The sequence below is a fragment of the Puma concolor genome, chromosome B4 (assembly GCF_028749965.1).
Source record: "Puma concolor isolate L17-30 chromosome B4, mPumCon1.1.hap2, whole genome shotgun sequence".
NCBI lineage: Eukaryota > Metazoa > Chordata > Mammalia > Carnivora > Felidae > Puma > Puma concolor.
In genome coordinates, this window is record NC_141673.1 from 62,119,067 (window position 1) to 62,145,099 (window position 26,033).

The following is a 26,033-nucleotide window of genomic DNA, read 5'->3' on the forward strand; positions in this document are numbered from 1 at the left end:
CAGTCTGACCCAGTCCAGACAACCGGCCTCCAGCTGGGGCTAAGGAAAGGGGAGTGGAGAGGTGCGGCCCCCCCCCACGCCCCTTCGGGGTGGGGGGCGCGGGCTCAGCGTTCCAAGGACCCAGGAATGCCCCCCCTCTCGCCCCCCCGGCCGGCGGGGGGAGGGCTCAGCCGGGAGTTTGGCAAACTCCTCCCCGCGTTGAGTCATTCGCCTCTGGGAGGTTTAGGAAGCGGCTCCGGGTCGGTGGCCCCAGGACAGGGAAGAGCGGGCGCTATGGGGAGACGGGCACCAGGGTTCCCTCTCCACGCCGTGCAACTGCGCTGGGGCCCCCGGCGCCGACCCCCGCCGCTGCTGCTGCTGCCGCCGCTGCTGCTGCTGCTGCTGCCGCCGCCACCCAGGGTCGGGGGCTTCAATTTAGACGCGGAGGCCCCAGCTGTGCTCGCTGGGCCCCCGGGCTCCTTCTTCGGCTTCTCGGTGGAGTTTTACCGGCCGGGGACGGACGGGTGAGTGAGGAGGGTTAGTGGCGGGATGGGGGCTGGGAGGGTGGGGGGCTGGAGACTGGGGGCGCGGCTGGAGTCTGGAGGGGACCAAGGCTTGAATCTGAGAGGCGGAGTTTGGAAGGACTAGGGCTGGAGTTGGGGGCCCGCGCCAGAGTTGGGGGCCCGCGCGGGAGTAGGGAGGGGACAGTGGCCGGCGTGGAGCTGGGCGCCTGGAGTTTGAGATCAGTGGGGAGACGTGTGGGGTGGGGAGAAGACACGAAACTGGAAGCTGGAGAGGTCTGGGCAAGGGTCTCGGGGCCAAGGAAAAGGAGGACGCACGAATGGAGAGCAGCGGGTCTCTGGCTGAGATCTGTGAGCTGCGGGGACCCGGGGCGGATGAGGGCGGAGAGGGGGCGCGGAGGCCGGGAAGGGCTTTTTGGAGCCCTGCGGGACCTCGGGACTCCTGAGGGCCATTGTGCGGAGGGAGGACGGGTCGTGGTAGAATGAGCTGTGTGTAGTAAGAGGGGAGTCTGAGACTGAGGGGGTCCGGAGGTTAAATGGGGACCGGCCCCATCCTCCCCTCCCCCTCCGCTCAGACTAGGAAAGACCCGGGAGGGGGATGGCGGCTCCCTCCCCTTTCTCCTCGGGCTCCTACTCCGCCCACCACCCCCAATCTCCGTTCAGACGAGGGGACCCGGGAACTTGAGGAGAGTCCCGGGACCCGGGCACTGGGGGCGCCGGCGCTGTGGCGGGCTCGGCCAAGGGCGGGTGCTCGGATGTGTCGGGAGGGGTGTGTGTGCGCGCGTGAAGGGGGGTGGGCGGTTTCCCTCTTCCTCTAGCTCTTGGGAGGAAGAGAAATGCCGATTTCCTGTAGCCTGTAGTCTGGAGCTGGACTGAGACCGGACTCCAGGGCTGGGGTCGGAAGCTGGGGAGACGCGGGCTCGCTGGGCCCCAGAGCGTCATAACATAGGACATCGAGGACTGGAGAAGTCTCAAAGGAGGGTCCTCATTCCCAGCTCAGCAGGGTGACAAGCAGACCGGACCTGACCGCCTGGAAAGTGGGGAGCCCATAGACTTAGGGAAACCGGAGTTAGAGCTGAGGCAACATGGGAACAGGAGTGTTTGTTTAAATGTGGGGGGTTGGGAAGGAAGAGGAGAAGGTAGCTAGCTGCCCCTGGGCCCGGCCAGGGACTCCCAGGTGCCAGATTCCTGATCCTCCACACTAACTGGGAAATCCTCCTTCTCCGTCTCTGAGCTCTGAAATTTCCACTGGTCGCGACCACCACCACCCCAACCCCAATGTCTCAGGGTTTGATAGAAGTTCTGTCAGAGGTGAGCTGTTTTTATATAGGATACAGTTAACTGATCTTTATGCGTTTTCTTTAATTTTTGGAGGAAAGGGGTTAATCTAGCTAATTCAATGGGGGGGGGCACACAAATTTCTTCTTTGTCTGGAGAACGAATGTGGGGATGGGAAAAAAGAAAGATGATTAGGCCCCAGCTGTTGGTTCTGCGCTATTCAAGGTCCCCACCCAACCCCCACCCCACCCCCCCTGGCCTCCTGCCCAAACCCCATTGCATCACCCTGGCCTGGAGTCTCTGCCAGGCCTGGCCTCCCCCAGGCCCCCTCAAACTGCTTACCACAACCCTAATGGAATAGAGAAGACCCGGCAGGGAGGGGATGGGATCCTCCCCCATATCAGGGTAAATCCAGTTGTCTGGCTCTTAACCTCGCTCGTACCCCACCCCCACCTAGCTAAAGTGTCATCTCCTTTTTCCAACACTCCTTTAAAACATCTGGACTTTCCCACACTCCCATTCCCTAGGTGTCTCTCTGGCCCCTGGCCTGATCCTACAGGCCCTAAAGCAGTCTTCCAAACCGGGACCCCGCTTTCTCATCCTCCCCCATCCCCTCCTGCTCATCTCTCTTCCCAAGAGAACCCAGGTGTCCAGCTTGCACTCCTCCCCTCTCATTTTCTCTTACAATACACCCTTAGAATAGGGCTCTGAACAATCCACCTCCCCAGTGACCTTCCTCCCTCCACAGCTGGGCCTGCAACCCCTTCCTGCCCAGTGGTGACAAACACAGCCCCCACCTGGGGCCATCATCCTGGAGACGGAGGGCCTCAGTGTTCTTGTTCCCCCTACAACCCCTCTCACAGGAACCCTGAAACAGCATCAAAGGGCAGGGTGAGCACAAGAGAGGTTTATGTGGCAGGAAAGGGCCAAGCTTTAAGTCAGGCAGAGCTGGGCGTGCGTCCTGGCCCCACCACTTGTTCTTTGTGTGGCCTAGGGCGAGTTACTTAAGCTCTGTGTTTGTTTCGAAGTGTTTTCACGAGAATCAGACACCTAATTTATGAACCTGTTCTGAGAACTAAATGAGACAATATATACAAAAGGCACCTGGTCCATAGAAGGTGATCAGTACACGGGAGGCATGATTTTTACAGGGTCGCTTTCTGTTTTCTGGTTTTCTCCTCCTTGGATATCACCTAGTTCTTTGTCTAACTTTCCCCCCCGCCCCCAATCTCTTACTTGCTTCTAGTATTTGTTTATAGTAGTGGTCGTAATAATGGTCCCTCACATTCCTTAACACTGTCATATCAATTTTCCCACCGGATGGCTACAAAAATCTTTGCCTTAGAGGAAACACTATTACCCCATTTTATATGCACATATAAAGCCGATGCTTCAGGAATTATAGAAATTGGCTTAGGGACCATTCAAGGGCAATCCATCATTTTATAGGGAGCAAATCCAAAGCTTAGAAAGAAGAAGTGACTTGGCCCAGGTCACCAGCTGGAAAGATGCTCAGCCTTAACCCAGCTCTCCTTCTCTTCTGGTACTGCCACAACTCTTCCTCACCAAGCAGCCGGACATATCTCTTGAGAACACACTGGGGGATGTAGATGTCCTCCTGGGGCCTGGCCAGGGCTGCTATAGGACCTACAGGAGCTGGGCCCTGATCCACTTGACACTCCCCGCCCCCAATCTTGCCAGGCCAACAGAGTCAAACAGTAACCATGTATTGAACAGGAACTTGGTTAATCAGAAGCCTGGCTGGGGAGATAGTAGAGGGGAGAGAAGGGGGTAAATTGGCAACAGGGTAGACCAGAACCTTGGCTTAGGAATAAGGATTCGTGGCTTCTGGTTCTTATGTCAGGAAGGATTCCGAGTGACCTTGGCCATGTTCCCTAACTTCCTTGGTAAAATGAGAACATGGGACTAGGTCAGCAATCTTGTAATTAAAGTTTCTTCTTGGGGGCACTTGGGTGGCTCAGTCAGTTAAGCGTCTGACTCTTGATTTTGGCCCAGGTCATGATCTCACAGTTGGTGAGATTGAGCTCCACATCGGGCTCCGTGCTGGGTCTGGAAACTGCTTAAGATTCTCTCCCTCACCCTCTTCCCCACCCCTGTTTGAGTGTGCTCGCTCGCTCGCTCTCTCTCTCTCTCTCAAAAAACAAACAAAAAAACCACAACAAGTTTTTTCTGTATTTTTGTTTAAAATCAAACAATATCTTTCCAGGGCATTCTGTATAAAACAGGAAAAAGAGGTTGTTCTAAAAGAAGATGGGGAGGACTGTCAGGACCAAACTGGCCTCCTCAAATGTCATGTGGCAGGAAGTCTGCAAGGAAGGCATCTGCAAGGAAGTCTTCAACCCAGTGGATGCTCTCTCTGGTGCCTTGCAGCTGTGGTGGTCCGTGTCTCTGAGAACCAACTCTAGAATTTCAGGGATCTGAGGTTTCAAAAGAAATGATGGCAATGATTTCTTCCCTTGAACTCGGCATTTTGAAAGAGTTTATCTGCCAAACTGCATTTAATAAGGAATAATTAATTCCTTTTCCCTGTTGTCTTTTTTTTTTTTTTTTATCAACTAGAAGTTAGAACAAGAAGACATCTGTAGCCGCCAATCAGAGCTTTCAACCAATTTGAGATATAACCAGCTTCCCTACATCAGTTGATATAATTATAGCCCAAAGCAGATACCCTTGAGGTTTTAATTAGCCCAGCCACCTTATCAGGTAAATGCATGATTTCCGTTAGGCTTTCTGAAATATTGAAAATAGTGCAAGGACGCTCCGCTGTTACCTTCCTGGACCCCTAAGAGGGCCCAACTGTTGCCAGATTTAGGAAGCAAGAACTAGGAGAGGGAGAACAGCGATAAGCTCGGTGACGTGCCTACTCTGACACCAGGCACTTTGCTTGGCACTGTTTATTGGGATGGAAGGGCCACTGCACCCGCAGGTATAAGTCATGGGGTGGGGACGGGCATCTGAGTCTGTGTCCCTTGCCTGCACACCACATCTCCTGAACCCTCCCACAACTACAATGTACACACCCCTGGCTCACGAGCCTGTGGGCTTCCCAGGCTTTGTAAGGTCTTTCTCGCCTTCTAACCCTGCCAGGCTCCAAGCTTCTTCCACAAGCCAGCCTAGGAGCACTCAGGCTCAGCTGCTCCCCAAGAGCAAGGGGTGTGGGAAAACTGGGAGTGGGAGCAGGGTCCTTTGGCTGCAGCCCTGTGCTCTCCTGGAAAGGGAGTGCTGGAGCTCCAAGAGACTTCAAGACAACCTGTTCAACCTCTTCACCCGGAGAGAGAAGGGAAAGGATATTGCCCAAGTCCACACTGAGCTGGTGCCTGAGCCAGAACTCCTGACTCATGGTCCAGTGCTCTTTTCACTGCCTCCTGTATCATAGCTATTCTCTGGGGCTGCCCCTACTAAGAGAGGCTTGCACCCCTCTCTCCTCACCCAGCCCCAGGACAATGCACTCACTCTCTGCCTGCCACCAAGCTGTGGGCCTGGCAGCTGACTGGGTCCCTGCCTTCCAAGTCGCCAGCTCCCACCCCCCTCAACTGGATGTAATGCCTGAGTGAGAGGGGTGGGGCCCTGCGGGTGGGAGACAAACGGAGAAGTGAGAGGTTGGAAACAGACAGGAAGCCACAGGCAGTAAACATTTCCTGTCCCCAGGGTAACCAGGACTCGCACCCCACCCCCCTTCACTCCAGGAACTCTCCTCTCTGGCCCCCCTCCTGTTCCTCTGGACCCTGCCTTCTCCCTCCTCTGTTCTCATCCTCCCTTCCTCCCTGCCCACTCCTCACTTCCCCCTTCAGTACCATGGTCCTGCCCCCTCGTTGCTTCCATCCATTATTCCTCTTGAACCCCACCCCACTCACCCCTGCCCTTCCTGGTCCTCTTGGAAGACACCCCTAGCTTTTGGGACCTCTACCATACTAACCCACTCGGGCTCTTTCTTGGTAAGAAAAGCTAGGGAACATACCCAAATATCAGGGAAGGGATGACACCGGGAATGTTGAAAGCTGAAGGGGGCCAGAAACAGTAGAGATGAAGAACACAAGATCTGAGATCAAGAGAGAGGATTAAAAAACCAAAACGAGGAAAGCAAGTAATCATAAGGGCAGAGGGACAGAGAGATTGAGAAGCAGTGTCTGAGGCAGGTATGGGAGGAGAGTAGAGGCCAGACTGACAGGGACACCGGCCCAGGGGCCAGGTCCAGTTGCCCCCAGCTGCTAGATGCAGTCCTTGTGGGAGACCCTGGAGGAGAAAATCAAGAGGGCTGATGGCTGCATGGAGACCTTGGAGACAAGGGACCTCAAAGACAATGATAGAGGCAGAGTCGAAGGTGAGAAGATTGCCCAGGACCTTAACTCTGACCACCCCATTACATAGGACCCCCAGCAAAGGCAACTTTCTCCTCATCGTCTCGAAGCAACGTGTTCAGAGCTAACACCCCAGGAGAACAAGATTTGAATTCAGATTCCTAGGGATGGTGTGCGGGAAAGGGGTTCAGGGGCTGAACAGAAACCCAGCCAAGATGGGGAGCTCTACCCCAGAGCCCAGGGGAATCTGTCCTCACCATCCTCCAAGCTCCACTCTCCACTTCTACTGACTGATTCCCAAGACTCACATTTTCCTCCTACACACCCCAGGGCTGGGCAGCCCGATGCCTGGGTCTTGGCCCAGAGAAGGACTTTGGCTTGGGACGAGAGGGTAGAGGCTAGGTGAGAGGATGAGAGGACCCTGGAGCTCCAGGGGCTGCATATCCGATGCCGGCAGATCCAGAGTGGAGATGGAGAAGATGGGGTTCGGGCCCTCTGGTGCCCCTATTCCTTTCTCAGAACTGACTCCGCTTCCTCCTCTCTGTAATAACAAGGGAAGGTGGTGGAGGGGGGTGGTTGTTGTGTTAGTGACAGCGCCACATGGGGACCGCCTGACTCCAGCCTGTGCCTCTGGCATCTGTGGCATCTTCTGAGATATAAATACAACCCAGGGGGCATCTACCCCACCCCCGGCCAGCCCCTGGCCCAGAGGCCTGGGGGGACTGGAGAAGGAGTCACTCTGAACCGCCTCTCCTTTCGCCTCCACAGGGTCAGCGTGCTGGTGGGAGCTCCCAAGGCCAACACCAGCCAGCCGGGAGTGCTGCAGGGTGGTGCCGTCTACCTCTGTCCCTGGGGCACCAGCCCGGTACACTGCACCCCCATTGAATTTGACAGTAAAGGTAACCTCCTTGGTAGGCGGGGAAGCTCAGGAAGGGACTGGGGGTGGTACTGCGGCTTGGGGGCGGGCCGAAGGGTGCCTTGAGGGAGGGGTGGAGCCTGTCCAGTTCCACGGCCACGTTCCCTCCAGGCTCTGGTGCTCCAGCTCAGTGTAGAAGCCGTGCAGCGACTCCCGTGGCACTCACACCATGTTCCCAGTCCAGCCCAGCCCAAGGAGGGCGGGCATGATTCAGAAACATGTGGCTCTCATTTCCCCTGAATCACCCACAACTCTGGGAGGCCAGGGCAGTAACACAAAGACAGGGAGAGTCACACAGACTTTTCAGTCCGTTTAACTAAGCACTGACTAAGTGACAGTGCACGCCAGGCACCGTGCTGGTGCTGCAGGGGACTGAAACATGATGAAACCACTGTCCTCAGGGAGCTCAAGGCCCAGAGTAGATGCAGAGATGGCTGGGAGGGAGACAGATGGAAAGATAAACAATAACAGCTAACGAACGCTTCAAGAGCACTTGCTCTGTGCCAGGTACAGTCCTGAGCGCCCGGCATATCTTAACTCAATTCACTTAATCCTTTCAGTACCGTGTGAGGTATTAGCCCCATTTTATAGATGACAAAATGGAGGTTAAGTCCCTTGTCCAAAGTCAGCTAGTAAACAGTGGAGCCAGGGCATGAACTTGAACAGTCTGGCTCCAGAGATAAAGACTGGGGTAAAGGGACGAAAAGAGGAGAGATAAAAACACGGAGACGATGGCAGGGACAGGGATAAGATCATGAAACACATTCATTTTTTTTTTTTTTTAAGTTCATTTATTTATTTATTTTGAGAGAGAGAGACAGAGACAGAGAGAGCAGGGTAGGGGCAGAGAGAGGGAGAGAGAGGATCGCAAGCATTCTCTGCTGACAGCCCAGAGCCCAATGCAGGACTCGATCCCATGAACTGTGTGATCACGACCCAAACCGTTATCAAGAGTCAGATGCACTCCACCATTCAACCGACTGAGCCACCCAGGCTCCCTGCCCGCCCTGCCACTTTTGTTTTTAAACCTGAAAGACAGATGAGAATCAAAGGAAAGAAAAAAACCGTACCATAGAGAGCAGAGGTAGGGCTTGGAGAGATAGACAGATGCTGGGAGAGAGACATAAGGTAACAGAGATCCAGAATTGTGAGAAAGAGCCAGAAAAGAAGGGATGGGACAAGGTGCTGTTAGAGACACCGACCCAGGTACAGAGAAGCATAGCCAGAGGACTGCCCTCTCAGGAAACAGCCATTCTTACTTACCACCCCCGTGGCCCCACATCACTTCAAGCGTCCCTGTCCCAGCTGGGTGAGGAGGCAGGGGCACCAGGGGACAGCAACTCTAGAAACGCTAGGTTCTGTGTGCGCACCCGTGGATGCACACGTGTCAGGGAAGGGGTGAGTCAGGCTACACAAAGCAGACTCTGAAACCCCCTCCCCACTCCTCCCAGTGAGTCATGGAGCTCAGGGCTTGCAAGTGCCCGGGCACCCCCAGACTGAGAGTGGGGGCCGCTCTAGGGCTCATCCATCCACAGCCCGGCATGACTCCCTTTTCTCACTTCTCCAAGGCTCTCGACTCCTGGAGTCATTACTGCCCAGCCCAGAGGGAGAGGAGCCTGTGGAGTACAAGTCCTTGCAGTGGTTTGGAGCGACGGTTCGAGCCCACGGCTCCTCCATTTTGGTGAGGGCCCAGCAGGCTGACAGTGGCTCTTAGTGGTGTGGTGTGGTGTGGTGTGACCAGGGGAATGGAGCAGAGGCCTGAGGGAGTGGGGGAGGCCCTGTTGGACTCACCTGAAGCCCCCTCCTCCTGGGCCCCGCCAGGCCTGTGCTCCTCTATATAGCTGGCGCACAGAGAAGGAGCCGCTGAATGATCCCGTGGGCACCTGCTACCTCTCCACGGACAATTTCACCCGAATTCTGGAGTATGCACCTTGCCGCTCAGGTAGGGCAAGGAGGGGCATGTGCCCTGTGTCTGCCTCCTCCCTGTGATTCCCCACCCCGCTTAGCCTTTCTGATCACTGTCTGGTCCAGGGAGATCCTTTCTCTGGTTCAGCTCTCTCTCCTTTCCTGTGTGACCCGTCTGTGCCGGGCTCCTTCCCACCACCTTCTCCCCTCACAGATTTCAGCTGGGCCGCAGGACAGGGTTACTGCCAAGGGGGCTTCAGTGCTGAGTTCACCAAGGTAAGAGTGTGGGCTGGGAGAGAAGCAGCTGTGGGTGGTGTCCCAGGAGGGTCAGGACCAGATGTGGACTCCTCTCCTTCCCTCCACAGACTGGGCGCGTGGTCCTGGGTGGACCAGGGAGCTACTTCTGGCAAGGTAAGTCCTTCCTCTGCTGTCCCTTAGTCCCCTGGCACACAGCCTCTCATCCCTCTTCCAGTCTGAGGTCACCGTCCTTCCCTCTTCCCTCCCTGCCCAGATTCTCCTCTCCTTTCCTTGAGACTTCTGTACCCTTTTCCACCACCCTCCACAAGCTTCCCTTCCTGAAACCAGACTTCTGCAATCCCACCCAATCAGCTCCCAGCGCCCCCCTCCCTGCCACCCTCCTCCTCCATCCGTCCAGCTCCTCACCCCCTTCCCCAGGCCAGATCCTGTCGGCCACCCAAGAACAGATTGCCGAATCCTATTACCCCGAGTACCTGATCAACCTGGTTCAGGGGCAGCTGCAGACCCGCCAGGCCAGTTCCATCTACGATGACAGCTACCTGGGTGAGTAAGCCCCGGGGAGGAAATAGGGGGGAAGAACCTCCAGTGGTCTTGTCCCAACCCCTGCACCCCCCCCCACCTCTTTTCTTCCATTCGGGCATCCTTTGTCCCCCTGCCCTACTTGTGTGCAGGCTGTGTAGGAAGGCCCAGTAGGGTTGGGGAAGGAACTGAAGGATGGGCCACAGCAGAGGGGTCCCCCCAGGAATACTAATATCCACCCATCCTGTCCCCCAGGATACTCTGTGGCTGTGGGTGAATTCAGTGGTGATGACACAGAAGGTGAGTGTGTCTCCAGGAGGGGGCCAAGGGAGGGGACGAATGGAGACCCAGGACCTAGGGCCACAGGAACCCAGACACCCTGCTGGTCGGATTTCCCTTTCCCCTCCCTTAGCCCACAACTTTCTCTTCTTTTGCAGACTTTGTCGCTGGCGTGCCCAAAGGGAACCTCACTTATGGTTATGTAAGACCCAACTTGACCTTCCCTCCCTCTCTCCCCTTCCCCTCCCCTGGTTAATCACAAAGAACCACGCACGGCAGTTTGTGAGGGTTCAAAAAGTGGATCAGAACACGGGCTCTGGAGGCAGACCTGGGTTCAAGTACTGGCGTTTACTCTGAATGAGTCATTCTGTTATTTATTCATATACCCCCCGCTGCATTCCACAAAATCCCCAGACCTACTTAGCCTCTCTGAGCCTCATTCTTCTCTGTAGAATGGGATAATAATAGTTCTGACCTCACGAGGCTCTTGTAAGGATGAAATGAGATAACGCCTGTGAAAGTTCTTAGTGAACTATGAGGCGGTGTACAATTGGTAGCTGTTATTATTAGACCGTGACAAGCGCTTTAGAAAGGACACAGATAAGACGGCCATAGGAGTTCATTCAATTAACAACATTTATGAAGGCCAGGTCAAAGATAAGAAGATGAATAAGACACCGTACCCCATCTCGTAAGGTGCTTCTAATCAAGTATGTAAGATAAGACACACATACAATTATAATCCGAGGTGTATCTACTATTACACAAGCTCGCCGCTGCGTCAGGCTCTGTCCTCTCATGATGTGTATTCTTCACAACAAGCTTCTGGGGCTAGATAATACCATACACCTTTTCCACGTGAGAAAGCTGAGGCTCTGAGACCAAGTAAGTGGTTTAAGATCACCCAGTTAGTAAGGGGCTGGAGAGAGATTTAAAACTAGATCCGTCTTGGTCCAAAGTCAGCGTTCTTTGTGCACGATGAGAAGTTTCAGAAAAGCAGTTAAGAGGATATAGCAGTTAAGAGGAAGGAATAACCTACTTTTCTAGGGCAGGAATGGATCGGAAAAGGTTCTTTTTTTTTTTTTCTTTACTTTTCCTTTTTAAGGTACATCCAAATTAGTTAGCATCTAGTGCAACAATGATTTCAGGAGTGGATTCCTTAATGCCCCTTCCCATTTAGCCCATCCCCCCTCCCACAAACCCTCCAGGAACTCTCTGTTGGTTCTCCATATTTAAGAGTCTCTTTTGTCCCCCTCCCTGTCTTTATATTATTTTTGCTTTCCTTCCTTTGTGTTCATCTGTTTTGTCCCCCATATAAGTGAAGTCGTATGATATTTGTCTTTCTCTGACTAATTTCCCTTCACATAACACCCTCTAGTTCCATCCACGTAGTGGCAAAGGATCAGAGAAGGTTCTATGAAGGATCTGTGGAGATGTGGCAAGAGGGCATCCTAGACAGGAGCATGGCAGAAAAGGAAAAAAGTCAGGCCATTGTAGCAGACTCGTGGGCTGACTGAGCATGAAAGGAATAAGGAAAGGTTGAGGAAAAACAGATTAGTTGGGGCCAGATTCCCCAGGGCATCCATCAGAGGACCAGTCGAGAAGTTGAGAATTTGGGCAGTGGCTGCAGGGAATCACTCTGGGTTTCCAAGCGAGAAGTGCCCCTCCTGGATCTGCTCTGGGACCATCAGTCCGACTGAGGCAGTCGGGGTAGGGTGATGGAGGCAGGGAGAGAGCCGGGGGGCCGTCCAGCAGTCTGGGAGAGGACTCACCCCAGAGTAGGAGCAGCGAGAGTGGGGAAGGGGGCAAGGAGCCAAGCGACCAGGGGACTGGTGGGGCCAGTCACTGAGGGGAGACCAAAGGGAGACATGAGCTGTTTGTGGTTTGGGAGGCCTGAAGGATGAGGGACGCCTGAGGTCTCAGGATGCATTCAGTCGTTCAACTAATAATTACTGTCTGCTGCTCACCAAGCACGACTTCAGGCTCTGGGGAGAAAGCAAAGGACAAAACCAAACTCCTGCCCCCGCTGGTCTTCTATTCTAGTGGGTAGAGATGGACAACAGACAGACAAACGTAACCTCTGTCAGTAGTTGATAAGTGATGGAGAAAAATAGTGAGGGTGCCTTGTGGTGGAGCTTCCTGGCACAGAGATGGGGGTGTGAGAGCAAAGTCAGGAGGGAATTAACAAACAAGCGTTCTGTGTCTCCAGCAAATGCCTTCCCCCTGAATATCCTGTACCTGTTTGTTCTCTATCCGTGGGATGGTCTGGGAGTCCGGGACCAATGGGTATATCTCATCATCCCCAGGTCACCATCCTCAATGGCTCAGACATCCGATCCCTCTACAACTTCTCAGGGGAACAGGTGAGGACAGCCCCCACACACAACCCAGCCTGGCCCTCTGCCAGTCAAGTCCCAGGCGTAAGCCAGTGAGCCCAGGCTCCCTGGAGTCTCTGACCTCCCCAGCCACAGTCCCTGCTGATCCTGTTGAGTGACCTCCTACTTCTGACCCAGTGCTGCCTCTGTGTCCACCCCCACCCCAGATGGCGTCCTACTTCGGCTATGCAGTGGCTGCCACAGACGTCAACGGGGACGGGTGAGTAGTGGGAAGAGGGCACACTACGATGCCCTTCCCAGATCCAAGACCAAAGAGCGGGGGGTAGGACAGAAAAATCCAAGGAGAGTTTTTCTCCAGGCTTTTGCTCTGGGTTCTCCTCCTGTGCTGTCATCCCCTTGCTCAGGAGCAAGGAGAGAGCTGAGAGCTAAAAGACCACAAGATCTCAAGTCTTCTCACTTGGGTGGGCAAGAGCCTGGGATCCAGGAGGCCTAGGATGTCCTGGCACTGGGACTGGAGAGGTGGCAAGGCAGGGTATCAGGGTGTCTAGCTTTTCCCCTTCCCTCAGGCTGGACGACTTGCTGGTGGGGGCACCTCTGCTCATGGAACGGACAGCTGATGGGCGGCCTCAGGAAGTGGGCAAGGTCTACATCTACCTGCAGAACCTGGCTGGCATGGAGCCCACCCCCACCCTCACCCTCACTGGCCATGATGAGTTTGGCCGATTTGGCAGCTCCTTGACGCCCCTGGGGGACCTGGACCAGGATGGCTACAATGGTAAGCGCCAGAGGCCCCAGGAGCTGAGGAGGAGTCTGGAGCCTGAGTCAGAAGGGGTTTGGGGAGAGGGCGGCTGTCAGCTAAGATACCCAGGACCCCCAGTGACTTTTCTAGGAGGTGTGTTGACTTTAACCCCACTGTCTAGGTCTTGGGGCTTGAAGAGATTGGAAAACTGGGAATGACAGATTGGGGAAAAAAAAAAAAAAAAAAAAAAAAACACTCCTGGGTTCTGGGATCTGGCGGTAGAGATTTCTGGTTCTGGAGGCCTGGATTCTTGGATTCCTGGCCTCCAGACTAGTGTGTGTTCTGTGTCTTGCAGATGTAGCGATTGGAGCTCCCTTTGGTGGAGACACCCAGCAGGGAGTGGTGTTTATATTCCCTGGGGGCCCAGCGGGGCTAGGCTCTAAGCCTTCCCAGGTTCTGCTGCCCCTGTGGGCAGCCGGCCACACGCCAAACTTCTTTGGCTCTGCCCTTCGAGGAGGCCGAGACCTGGATGGCAACGGATACCCTGGTGAGTAGTGTCCCAGGCCCCTCTCACCTGAGAACTCTCCTGGTCCCGGACCCTTCCCCCCACTTCTGCATTTTCCTAAGCTCCTGGGTGCAGTTCTAGGATAACGCCACCAGGTGGTGCTGTCCCCTCGCCTCGGCCTCCTTTGAGCAATGACACTAGAGAGGGTTAGGAAAGGAGGACCTTAATGTGGGGCTCGCTGTAAGGGGTAGTTTCTGGACTTCTTGCAGATCTGATCGTGGGGTCCTTTGGTGTGGACAAGGCTGTGGTGTACAGGTATGAATTCCAGGGGGAGAAGTGGGAACTGGGGAACGTCTCAGATGGGCTAAGGCTGGGAAAGTGTACAAAGGCCACTGGCTTCCCGGGGCTTGGGCATCAGCTTCCTGTGCCCAGGGTTCCAGAGAAGTCTTAGTTCTCTTGACCCCATATCCACTCTTGGCAGGGGTCGCCCCATCGTCTCTACCAGTGCCTCCCTCACCATCTTCCCTGCCATGTTCAACCCAGAGGAGCGTAGCTGCAGCTTGGAGGGGAACCCTGTGGCTTGGTGAGCAGGGGCCCAGGAGATTACAGAGACTGAGTCTGGAATACCTCAGTCTGGGCCTGGGAGTGGGCAGAGAAACCACGTCTGTGGTAGGGGACGAAAGGAGGTGCCCCAGTCTGGGTCTTTCTGGGGGTGGGGGGGGAGCCGGAGGCTAGGGTGCCCGTTCACCAGCTTTCCTCTTGGTCTCCCTCCAGCATCAACCTTAGCTTCTGCCTCAATGCTTCTGGAAAACATGTTCCTGACTCCATTGGTGAGAGAGACTGTCTGAATCTCTTAGGCCTTGGGAAAGGGGGTGGGGAGGAGGGGGAGGGGACCTTGGCACCTCCCTTCTCTCTGAATAGGTTAGGAGGGAAAGACAGATTCTCCTGAACATATGTTCCTGGCTGCAGGCTTCACAGTAGAACTCCAGTTGGACTGGCAGAAGCAGAAGGGGGGAGTACGGCGGGCACTGTTCCTGGCCTCCAGACAGGCGACCCTGACCCAGACCCTACTCATCCAGAACGGGGCACGGGAGGACTGCAGAGAGATGAAGATCTACCTCAGGGTATGGCCCAAGGGCGGAGAACAGACTGGCCTGGGGAGGGCGTCACAGAGAACTGGGGCCCCTCTTGGAAAAAAAAAAAAGAGAGAGAGAGAGATTAGGAGAGTCCAGTGAGAGGCTTAGGACTTTGGGGGCAAGGAAGGGGGCCCTTCTGTCAGAGGAACTGGGAAGCAGGCTGTCAGGGCCTCAGAAACAAAGTGGATGGTCAAGTTTGGGCACCTGGATTCTTGAGGGCCCTGCATGGGCCAAGAGACATGTGAGAGGCTGAGGAGCAGGGCCACCAAGTCCCCAATGCCCCCTGACACAGCAAACCCTCTTCCCCACCCCCAGAACGAGTCAGAATTCCGAGACAAGCTCTCCCCGATTCATATCGCCCTTAACTTCTCCCTGGACCCCCAAGCCCCTGTGGACAGCCATGGCCTCCGGCCAGTCTTACATTACCAGAGCAAGAGCCGCATCGAGGACAAGGTGAGGAGAGGGGGGAGGGATGAGACCCGGGAGGAGAGAGGCCTGGGCACCTGGGGGCAGTGCCCTGGAGCGGGGAGCCTTCAGCCCAGGAGGAGGTCTAAAGTCCGCCTCTCAAGGCTAACCTGCTCCCCAGGCTCAGATCTTGCTGGACTGTGGAGAAGACAATATCTGTGTGCCAGACCTACAGCTGGAAGTGTTTGGGTAAGTGAAGGCCAACAGCAAGCTGGGGGATTCCAAGATGCCAAGGTCGCATAGCAGAACATGTGGCGTTTGGAAGCACTTGGCACCTGAAAAGGTAGAATAGGGACATACTAGCAAGCTGTGTGACCTTAGGAAGTCACTCAACTTCTTTGAGCTTCAGCTTCTTCATCTGTATAGTGGGAATAATAGCATCCGTTTCTCTGCCTTTTTGGAAGGACTAAATGAAATAATCTACATAAAACATCTGGCCTACTTCTGGCCATAGAGTTGGAACGCAGTAAATGGTATCTGTTATTATTATTATTTTATTATTGTTATGGTTCATTGTCCTGATTTGGGGATTAACTTCCCAGTGTCCTTTACCCGGTGTTCCCCCTCCAGGGAGCAGAACCACGTGTACCTGGGTGACAAGAACTCCCTGAACCTAACTTTCCACGCCCAGAACGTGGGTGAGGGCGGCGCCTATGAGGCCGAGCTTCGGGTCACAGCCCCTCCAGAGGCTGAGTACTCAGGACTCGTCAGAAACCCAGGGGTGAGAGGGGATTCTGAGGCAGGGTTTGGGAGGAGACCCCGTCAGAGGGGCACCAAAGCTTTACCTGTACCCACCCCACCTCCAGAACTTCTCCAGCCTGAGCTGTGACTACTTTGCCGTGAACCAGAGCCGCCTGCTGGTGTGTGACCTGGGAAACCCCATGAAGGCAGGAGCCAGTGTAAGTCTGGCACAGGAGTGAGGATCTGAGAAGATAGTGACCAGCCTTTCCAGAGCACAGCTGTGGAATAGGGAAGGGGGCTGGAACTGGGGTGAGGCAAATGCCCAGTCTGACAGGCTCCTTTGTCCTCCCTCCTTGTCCCGCAGATCTGGGGGGGGCTGCGGTTCACAGTCCCTCATCTCCGGGACACAAAGAAAACCATCCAGTTTGACTTCCAGATTCTCAGGTAGGGAACCAGTGGGGCCGGTGGGGCGGGGCCTGGTGCAGGGGGCGGGGCCTGGTGCAGGGGGCATTCTCCTTAGCTGGGCTCCAGCACTGCCTCAGTCTCTCCTCCATCCCACAGCAAGAATCTCAACAACTCCCAAAGCGAAGTGGTTTCCTTCAGGCTCTCAGTGGAGGCTCAGGCCCAGGTCTCCCTTAACGGGTAAATTCCCCGGGGCAAAAATGGGGCCTTTCTGGGAGGAGAGATACTTCTAGGAAAGGGTGCATATGGGATCCCTTCCACTGTCCTCTAAACCACGCTCCCCTTTAGTGTCTCCAAACCCGAGGCAGTGCTATTCCCAGTGAGCGACTGGCATCCCCGAGACCAGCCTCAGGAGGAGGGAGATGTGGGTCCTGCTGTCCACCACGTCTATGAGGTGAGGGACGGTCAAGGCCGGGGCGGGGAGGCACTGGGCTGGTTCCCGGCAGGCTGCTGGGAGTGGAGGGGTGGGACCAGAATGAATGACAGGGAAAGGGGAGCCACTCACTGTAAGTGACTGATGGCTGGGACTAGAGAGAGGGACTGAAAAGAAGAGAGGAGGGAGGGGGAGGGATAGGCGAAGGCCTGGATAGGGTCCTTGTGAGGGAAAGCCAGAGGAGAGACCAGCCAGTTAAGTGACTTGGAAGGGGAGGATGGATCCATCTCCAAGAGCGTTGGCTGGAGAGGATTTTGTCTCTACCTGTTGATCTCCTCCTTCACTTCCGAGGTGGGAGACATGCAGGAGGGGAAGGCGGGCCGTAGTGACCCGGGGTCTCAATAGGGCAGAAGCCTTCCCTTCCTTCTCAGGATGATTGTGTTCTCCTCTCCTCAGCTCATCAACTTGGGCCCCAGCTCCATTAGCCGGGGTGTGCTGGAACTCAGCTGTCCCCAGGCTCTGGAAGGTCAGCAACTTCTCTACATGACCAGGGTTACAGGACTTGGTAACTGCACCACCAGTCACCCCCCCAACTCACAGGGCCTGGAGGTGAGAGGCCTGGAGACTGGCATGGGGAGAGGGACCAAGGCTAGGGGGGGTTGAAGAAGGTCCCTGGAGGCTGGAAGAACCAGGATGTGCCTGAAGCTTAGGACTGAGGTCACTGAACAAGGGGCAGAAGGACCACAGACACCTCAAGGCTGTGGGAGGGAAAAAGACCATTTTTTTTTTTTTAATTTTTTTTTTCAACGTTTATTTATTTTTGGGACAGAGAGAGACAGAGCATGAACGGGGGAGGGGCAGAGAGAGAGGGAGACACAGAATCGGAAACAGGCTCCAGGCTCTGAGCCATCAGCCCAGAGCCCGACGCGGGGCTCGAACTCACGGACCGCGAGATCGTGACCTGGCTGAAGTCGGACGCTTAACCGACTGCGCCACCCAGGCGCCCCGGAAAAAGACCATTTTATACACAGCCTAGAATAGCCTTCCCTTCCTTCCGGCCCTGGCATACCTCTAGGGCCCATCTCTGTCCCACCTTCTCTGGGAAGGCCCCTTCAGACCTGTTTCCCTGGGCCCTAATGCCTGGTTTAAAGTTTGTTTACCCATTGGCAACATTTAATTAAATGAGTGTCTACACTGAACACTGTTATAGGCTCAGGAAATATCTCACCGAACAAAACTAACAAGGCCCCCAGTCTCATGGAGCTTACATTTTAGTAGAAGGTAATAGACAATTAAAATGAAATAAATAAATAAATAAATAAATAAATAAATAAATAAAATGAAAAAGGGAGGGGCGCCTGGGTGGCTCAGTCAGTTGAGCACCCGACTTCAGCTCAGGCCATGATATCAGGGTTCATGAGTTCAAGCCTCGCATCGGGCTCTCTATGCCCCCCACCGCCGTCTCTCTGCCCCTCCACAGCTAACACTCTCTCTCTCTCTCAAAAATGAGTAAACATTTTAAAAAATTACATTTACATTATATTACATCACATTAAAAAGGGAAAGATTAACAAGTACTGAAAAGTAATCGACATGCAATGTTAACATGGAAAGGCCAGGGGACCAGAGTCTTTTAATGAAGTCATCAGGGAAAATCTCTTGAGAAGGTAACAGTTGAACTGAGGCCTCAAAGACAAGGATGAACCTGCTTGTGAAGACTCAGGAAAGAGCATTCCAAGCAGAGAACAGCCAGTGCAAAGGCCCTGAGGCAGGGATGGGAACCTAACTATTTACTTACACATCTTGTAAACTCCAAGGACCAAGTTTAGTTCGTGTCTGTATTTCAACACCGAGCTTGCTGCCTTGCCATAGGAGATGGTCACTGGATGGATGAAAAGAACAGGTTGAAAAAAAACATAGGTTGAAGCTGCTCTGGAACCCAGGTGCTGGCTGACTTCAACACTGTGATGGGGCAAGAGTGGTCCCTAATGGTCTCTTTCTTCTTCCAGTTGGATCCTGAGGGTTCCCAGCACCACCTGCTACAGAGACGGGAAGCTCCAGGCCGGAGCCCTGCCTCCTCAGGACCTCAGATCTTGGTAAGTCACACTGGGACTTGGGTTCTCAGAGCCACCAGAAGGGCAGAACTCCACATTCAAGCCTCTCCTTTCTTCCCAGAAATGCCCCGAGGCAGAGTGTTTTAGGCTGCGTTGTGAGCTCGGGCCACTGCACCGGCAAGAGAGCCGAAGTCTGCAACTGCATTTTCGAGTGTGGGCCAAGACCTTCCTGCAAGTGAGGGAGCCTTACCTCAGCCCTGACCCTTGACCTTCAGAGCCTCCTGATCTTCCCCTCCCTTTCCCTGGTGCTTAAGCCAACTCCTTTGGTGAATGGGACCCAGGCACTCCCACTCCCATCCCTCACCCTCCTTTAGACTGGGCTGTGTGTCCTTTGTGCCACCTGGTGGCCACACTGGGAGTGACAGCTTCCCTCTCCGGGCCCGTTCAGAGGAGGGAGAACTGGAGAGAGACCAGCATGCAGAGAATGATAAAAACAACAGAGATGGAAGATGAATCCATAGTGGAGAGGCAAGCAGATGTAGGAATAGTAAAGAGCAGTTATTTACTGAGCAAACGCTGTGGGCCAGGCAGTGTCCTGGCTGTTTAACCCCATCAATGATTCAAAAAACTTTAAAATATATATATATATTTTTTAATGTTTATTTATTTTTGAGAGTGAGACAGAGAAAGAGACAGAGCATGAGCGGGGGAGAAGCAGAGAGAGAGGGAGACACAGAATCCAAAACAGGCTCCAAGCTCTGAGCTGTCAACACAGAGCCCAAAGCAGGGCTCAAACCCACAAACCGTGAGATCATGACCTGAGCCAAAGCCAGACCCTCAACCGACTGAGCCACCCAGGCGCCCATCAAAAAACCTTTTTATTGAACATGCCATCATCTAATTATACATTATTTAGTTACACCTATTTAATTACACATCTGTTATCTCATATAAGGAATACAGATATTCAGGAGAGAATGGGTCCAAAATAGGAAAGATCACAACCTGAGCCAGATCATGGGGAAGCCCCTGTGTCCTCTAGATCCTAAGGGGGGCTTCCCCGAACACCTTGTCCCCACCCACAGCGGGAGCACCAGCCGTTCAGCCTGCAGTGTGAAGCCGTGTATGAAGCCCTGAAGATGCCTTACCGAATCCTGCCTCAGCAGCTTCCCCGAAAGGAACTTCAGGTGAACCTGAAGGGCCAGAGGTCTGGGCCAAGGACACCAGGGCTTGGAGTACTGGGCCTGGCACTAGAACAGGGACGTAGGTGGGGGCCGGCCTCGTTATTGTAAAATATGTTTATTGAGCGTTACTAGGTGCCAGAGCCTGGGCTGGATCCTGGAGATATAACGATTAGCAAGATGGACAGAGTATCTTCACTCCTGGAGGTCACAGTCGAGTGGGCAATGAGAACACAGTGTGACAAGTGCCAGGATATTTAAGGGAACACATCACGGGGACAGTGAAACGCAGTCTTGCAGGGTCAGGAAAGGCTTCCTGGAGGAAGTGATGTTTCAGCCGAGACCTGAAGAATAAACAGGAACTACCAAGCTAATTAGTCAGGAAAGGTATATTCTCTGGGGAGGGGGAGTCAGCAGGGGTGAAGACCCAAAAGTAAGAGACAATGACGCACCTTTGAGGAATTTATAACGTCCAGAATTGTGTTAGTCCAACATGGGACGTGAGAGGTGGGTCTTGGTCCGATGGCAAGTGGCAGCCAAGCGTAGGGTGGGGAGAACTAAGGACTTTTCAGTGACCTCTCCTGACTTGCTCCCTAGGTGGCCACGGCGGTGCAGTGGACCAAGGCAGAAGGCAGCCACGGTGTCCCACTGTGGATCATTATCCTAGCCATCCTCATTGGCCTCCTGCTCCTAGGTCTGCTCATCTACATCCTCTACAAGGTCAGCCACATCCTACCCGTGACTTGGCCGCCCTCTCGTCAGGTTCTGCCCTTAACCCAACGTAGTCCCAAGCATCTATCTCCAGACTGGTTCTCCAGCCACGTGCCCCTACCTCTGCCCTGGCCACAGGCATGCCATCCTGAGCCTGCCTGTCGGATCCTTCCCTTCTAAACCCCTAGCTCAGAAAGAGTCTCTTGACCCAAGCTGCTAAGCTTGCCTAGACTTAAAAAAGCAATGTTACTCCCAAGTGGCAAATATGTGGCATTTGTGATATCACTTCCTACAAAAATTAATGGCAGCCATCACCACTTGACTATACCCTAGAAGTGGCCTCAGAATCTTTCTCAAGAGGCAGCTACTATTAAGCAGTCAGACTTGGATCTTGAATTCAAAACTATTCGCCAACCCTGGCCTAACTGGGGGCAATTTCACAGCACTGATGAACGAACCCCGTATACCAAAAGCACTCCCAGCATTAGCCCTCCTGGCCCATTGGACCTACTGGAGAGATAGTCTTTTTTTTTTTTTTTTTTTCTTAATGTTTACTTATTTATTTATTTTGAGAAAGAGAGAGGGAGAGTGTGCACACGCGCAGGGGGGAGGGGCAGAGAGAAGAAGAGAGAGAATCCCAAGCCGTACACACTGTCAGCATGGAACCCAGTGCGGGGCTCGAACTCACAAACTGTGAGATCATGACCTGAGCCAAAATCAAGAGTCGGACACTTGGGGTACCTGGGTGGCTCGGTCGTTAAGCATCCAACTTCGGCTCACGTCGTGATCTCACAGTTCATGAGTTCCAGTCCCACATCGGGTGAGCTCGAGCCCCCGTGAGCCCTGCTTCTCTCTTTCTTTGCCCCTTGCTCGCTTGTGACCTCTCTCTCTCTCTCTCTCAAACTAAAAAAAAAAAAGTTGGACACTTAACTGACTGAGCCACCCAGGCACCCCTGGAGAGGGAGTCTTAACAGCCAAGAATTTAGGCCACTTTCCCAAGATGGGGAGATTAGAAGATCAGAATGATCTTCATTTCTGCTTAGGATAAGATCTGGGGAGAAATGGAAGCCAGAATATCTAAACTCTCCCTTCTTCCCCCCCTCTCATTAGCTCGGATTCTTCAAACGCTCCCTCCCATACGGCACTGCCATGGAAAAAGCTCAACTCAAGCCACCAGCCACCTCTGATGCCTGACTCCTCCCAGTCCCAGACTCCCAAGCCTCAAGGCCCAGTCCCCCCACCCTCAGTCTACTGACAGGGAGGGGGCTGGGCGCTTCCTGAAGGTGCTGAGGGCCAGGGAGAAGCTCCTCTCCCCAGCCCAGAGACATACTTGAAGGGCCAGAGCCGGGAGGTGAGGAGCTGGGGATCCCCTCCCCCCATGCACTGTGAAGGACCCTCGTTTACACATGCCCTCCTCATGGAGAGGGGAACTCAGATCCAGGGATAGAGGCCCCAGCCTCCCTGCAGCCTTTGCATTTTGGAGAGAGTTTCCTGAAAACAGCTTGGAACCAGACCTGGGGAATCCAGTCCCAGTTATCTGGGCCAGATGTGCCACCAGGACTTACTGTCCAGCTCCAGCCTGCAAAGATCTATTCTCAGCCTTGCCAGAGATCCACAGGAAGCCCCCCAGCTAAGAACCTGGAACCTGGGGAGTGAGACCTGGAAGCTCTGGACAGCCCCCACCCTGGTGGGCCGACAAGGAAACACTAACCGTGGATGGTGCCCCAGGCCCAGCTCAGGACAGATCCCAAACGAGGATCGATGCTGGCTCAGAACCAGCTCCAAGGGGACTCAGAACTTTAATGGGGCCAGATCGAACCTGGGGCCTGGGGTTGATCTGGGACTCAGACTCAGACATTGGTAACCTAACCAAGCCGATCCAGGACTACATTTGAGCCTGTTCCAGACCTGGGCCTGGAGGCCCAATCCACCTCTGACTCAGAAGAAGTCAGGAATTGCCCAGGACCCTGAAGGGGCCATGATGGCAACAGATCTGGAACCTCAGCCTGGCCAGACGCAGGCCCTCCCAGTCCCCCAGAAAAAGGGGAGCCCACTGTCCTGGGCCTGCAGGATTTGGGTTCTGCCCACCAGCTGCACTGACGCTGCCCCTTCTCTCCCTGCCCAACCCCCCCTCACCTCAGCTCCGGACATCCGGGACTTATTTAAACTCTGTTGCAAGTGCAATAAACCCGGCCCGGTGCCCCCACTGACCAGAGCCGGAATTTGTGTCCTACCCCACTCTTTCCAAGCCCATCCTGGAACCAGATGGCTCAGTGGATAGGAAATGTCTGTTTTTCACAGCTTCTTTCCACTGGGAGCCAGGAGTATGACCCCCAGGAACTATAGAACTACTTTTTGGGTTCCCTTCTCTCAGGTGAAAGAGATGATGTGATGATGGAAGGGGTGAATGGAGGACTTGACTCCTCTGCCCGTCACCCAGCTCCAACAGGTCTGGTTCCCAGCGCCTCCCAGAGAGAAGGGAAAGAATTCCTTCTTTTTAGGTTTGAGCATTAGGGAAGAGTGCAAAGGGGGAGGTCCAAGTTGAAGGTGGAGGACGACAGTCCAGAATGCTCACCTGGGCTTCCCTAAATCAGAATAATGAAATGGCTTGAGAGAAAAAGCCACAAAACTAAATCAGAAGAAAGCCAGTTAGGTTTTTATTCTGTTTTGTTTTGCTATCACTGCTTATTGTATACTGGTAGGTAGAGAGGGTGTTAAATAGTTTGCATACCTTATCTCATTTCGTTTCTCTATCCATAATCCTGTGAAGTGGGTACAATTAACCCCATTTACATGAGGGAAAAATTGAGGTCCAGAGAGGTTATATAACTTTCCCAAGGTCACCCAGTGATGGCGAGAGCATAGTCGAATTTAGCCTTGTCTGACTGTGAAAGCCCTCATTCTTAACCAACATGGTTTAGGTCTTTGAAGAGAAATCAAAGTAAGGGAGCCCCTCGGGAACCTCTGTCTTTTCAAGGCCTGTCCTAATGTGCCACAAGAGGAAGGAGAGGGGTGAAGAAATTCTAATGGATTGTCGGAGGCAGATGTCCATGTCATGCTAGACCAGACTTCAGCCACCAGAGGGCAGCATAGCCACAAATTTGTGGGAATTTGGGGGATGGAGAGTGCGTGAAGTCCATCTCGTTCTCTTTCCCCATCACCGGGGTTATTCTTTTTAACTTAGGCTCCTGCCTAGCAGTACCTACGTCACCTTAAAAATATCTCTCCTGGGAGACCAAGGCTGCTGCACACTCCAATCCGTGACTTCTTGATAATTCTGTACCCTAGAACTTCTTCCCAGAACCCATAAATGAAGAGGGACTGATAAGGAGGAAGAGACCTAGTGAGGCCAAGAGCTACCCAGTATTTCCAAGGATTGCAGCTGAAGCATAACAAGACACTGGGAATTCTCAAGGAAGGAAACCTCATACTCCCCTTCTTGGCGGAGGGCTGGGATTGGCATCCTCCAAATTCCAGGGGGCAGATCTGAGATTTCTTACACCATCAGCAGGAGGAAACGAGGAGGGGAAGTGCACTGTGACCACTCAGCTGGGTCATGGGTGTGTCTGTGTAGTGCCTGTACCTTTGAGTCTCAGAGAGTGACAAGGTCTCTCGTGAGGGTGCACAACATAAGGAAGGAATTCCTTGGGCTCAGAAATGCCGCAGTTGTAATCTAGCACCAGGCTTTCTGCCCCTGAACTGTAATTCTCAGGCTCTGGTCTGTTTCCCTTCCAAAGCTCCCAGCCCTTCCAGAGAATGTCTGCCTCTCATCCTGAGACTTGAGTGATCCAGAGGGACATGAGGGTAGGGGGCTAGGAGGCCTGAGCCCTATCCTTATCTGTTTGTGTGTCGATGGAGAGGAGGCCCTGGGAAAGGAACAGCAGCTGGGGGTACAGGGAGGGGGAGGGGACTCAGGAGAGGCAGCTGGCAGGCGGGAAGCTGATCTGGGGGTCTCAAGTTTCTTGACATCAATTAGAGCAACCAGCCTGGGCTCATTAGTAGCCCGGGGTGCAGGGCTCATCAATAATGAATTCACCCCACACACTGCCCCCGCCCCCAGCTGCCTGCAAGGTCACCCCGCCCTCCAGCCAGCTGCCTCACCTTGGTAAGCTAAGCAACCCCTCTTCTGAGAGGTCTCTTCTGTGACCTCCCTAACTCAGAGTCCCTGGAGACAGCGTGGGATGGTGGACAAATCAGAGGGCAAAGGGGTCTGTATCACCAATCAACCACACCTGATGCTGACTCTGTTTTTTTCTGAGCTCACCAAGGAGGAGAAAGAATGGGAAGAGAAAAGGAAAGGTGTGAGGGGTGGGGTGGGGGGAGGCTAGATAACAGGGCCTGGGGAGAAGCAGCCTTTGTGACACTAGAGTTGAACAACATGGTGGCAGGTTGGAGCTGGAGTAACAAGACCTCCTCTGATTGGCTCAGAGACCCTACATTCTCCCCCAAGGCCACAGTTGGGCAGCAAGGCCACCGTCCCCTGAAATCTCTGGGCCTCTGGATCAGAACAAGACCAAGGCATTGGAATCCCCAGCATTCTCTTGCCCTTGAGCTGGAACATCTTTCTGTCAAACCAGATCAGTGGGGTAAAGGCAAGAGACTGCTGAAGCTCAGAATCAGGAATCTGAAGTTCTTGTACCTTAATTAGCCATCTAGTCCCAACTTCCCTGCTGAACTCAGGAATGCCAGTCCCCAGTCCCCTTCCCTGACTGTTCCAAGACTCCAGTCTCAACACCCTTCTACCAACCTCTTCCTCCCTGCCTCCACCCTCCTTATATCCCAAGCGTTCTACTTCCCAGTTATACCTCCTTTCCCTCTGGCGCGGGGGCTGGCCTGAAGCTGGCCGTGTGGCATTCTGGGAAGTCCTCCTGCCGCCCTCCCTCTAGGGGCAGGTACAGACAGGTCCAGGCTGTGGCAGCTGCATCTTCTCCAGACACTTCACAGACTCCCAGACTCCAGCCTCATGCTGGGGTCCCAGTTGCCCACCTCTAATCGAGTCCCCTGTTGGTCCTTAAAATACATCCAGTGTCCTGTACTCCCCCCCCCCCGACACTCCCCAGCCCATACATTCGTCCCTATTCTCCATCCTCCCCTCCACCTCACCACACACACTAGTCCTCTACAATCCACACTCACCTTGGTGAATGCCCTGGGTTCAGACCCTGATGCCTGATGGGTGCTCCCATCCCCACCCCAATTCAAGTCCTCTCTACAGGGTTGAGTCTCAATTCTGGATCCTCTATCATCTTCTGATTGCCCTAATAAATCATCTCGGTGGCAAGCTTCTTTTTCCACCTCTTTGCATTGATTGCAACTCTCTTCATGCAGACCTTCCCTGAGGACCTAGGCATTTGAACCCCAGCCAGAGATCAACCTGGGACCCATCTTCAGCCCCACATTTCATCCCTGAAACCCA

General features: G+C 53.9%; 1 protein-coding gene and 1 long non-coding RNA gene across 2 annotated transcripts in view; one reads left to right on the forward strand and one right to left on the reverse strand.

The window, feature by feature from the left end:
- Positions 1–22,827, forward strand: ITGA5 (integrin subunit alpha 5). Its single transcript, XM_086713177.1, has 30 exons — positions 1–503; positions 6,866–6,996; positions 8,582–8,694; positions 8,835–8,955; positions 9,133–9,194; positions 9,284–9,329; positions 9,594–9,719; positions 9,951–9,995; positions 10,133–10,176; positions 12,281–12,337; positions 12,517–12,569; positions 12,877–13,085; positions 13,405–13,596; positions 13,824–13,869; positions 14,036–14,137; positions 14,329–14,384; positions 14,524–14,678; positions 15,006–15,143; positions 15,277–15,344; positions 15,726–15,876; positions 15,962–16,054; positions 16,201–16,280; positions 16,398–16,478; positions 16,587–16,692; positions 17,128–17,280; positions 18,681–18,767; positions 18,847–18,960; positions 19,811–19,912; positions 20,504–20,626; positions 21,728–22,827. Exons 1-30 carry the CDS (start codon positions 127–129, stop codon positions 21,809–21,811), a joined length of 3,315 nt encoding a protein of 1,104 aa, XP_086569303.1. The 5' UTR covers positions 1–126; the 3' UTR covers positions 21,812–22,827.
- The window catches only part of LOC147579119 (uncharacterized), a 15,487-nt gene continuing 4,587 nt past the window's right edge, over positions 15,134–26,033 (reverse strand). Inside the window, exons 2-3 of the long non-coding RNA XR_015253564.1 lie at positions 18,470–18,553; positions 15,134–15,430 (exon numbers count right to left, since the gene is read on the reverse strand). This is a non-coding gene — a long non-coding RNA (uncharacterized LOC147579119). The remainder of the gene's footprint in view (positions 15,431–18,469; positions 18,554–26,033) is intronic.

Bases quoted from the DNA above. Each gene is read 5' to 3' on its own strand.
- ITGA5 (XM_086713177.1), top strand. From the start codon at position 127: ATGCCCCCCCTCTCGCCCCCCCGGCCGGCGGGGGGAGGGCTCAGCCGG. The intron at 14,679-15,005 runs GTATGGCCCAAG...CCCCACCCCCAG, and splicing joins AGATGAAGATCTACCTCAGG to AACGAGTCAGAATTCCGAGA. The intron at 16,693-17,127 runs GTGAGGGACGGT...TCCTCTCCTCAG, and splicing joins CTGTCCACCACGTCTATGAG to CTCATCAACTTGGGCCCCAG.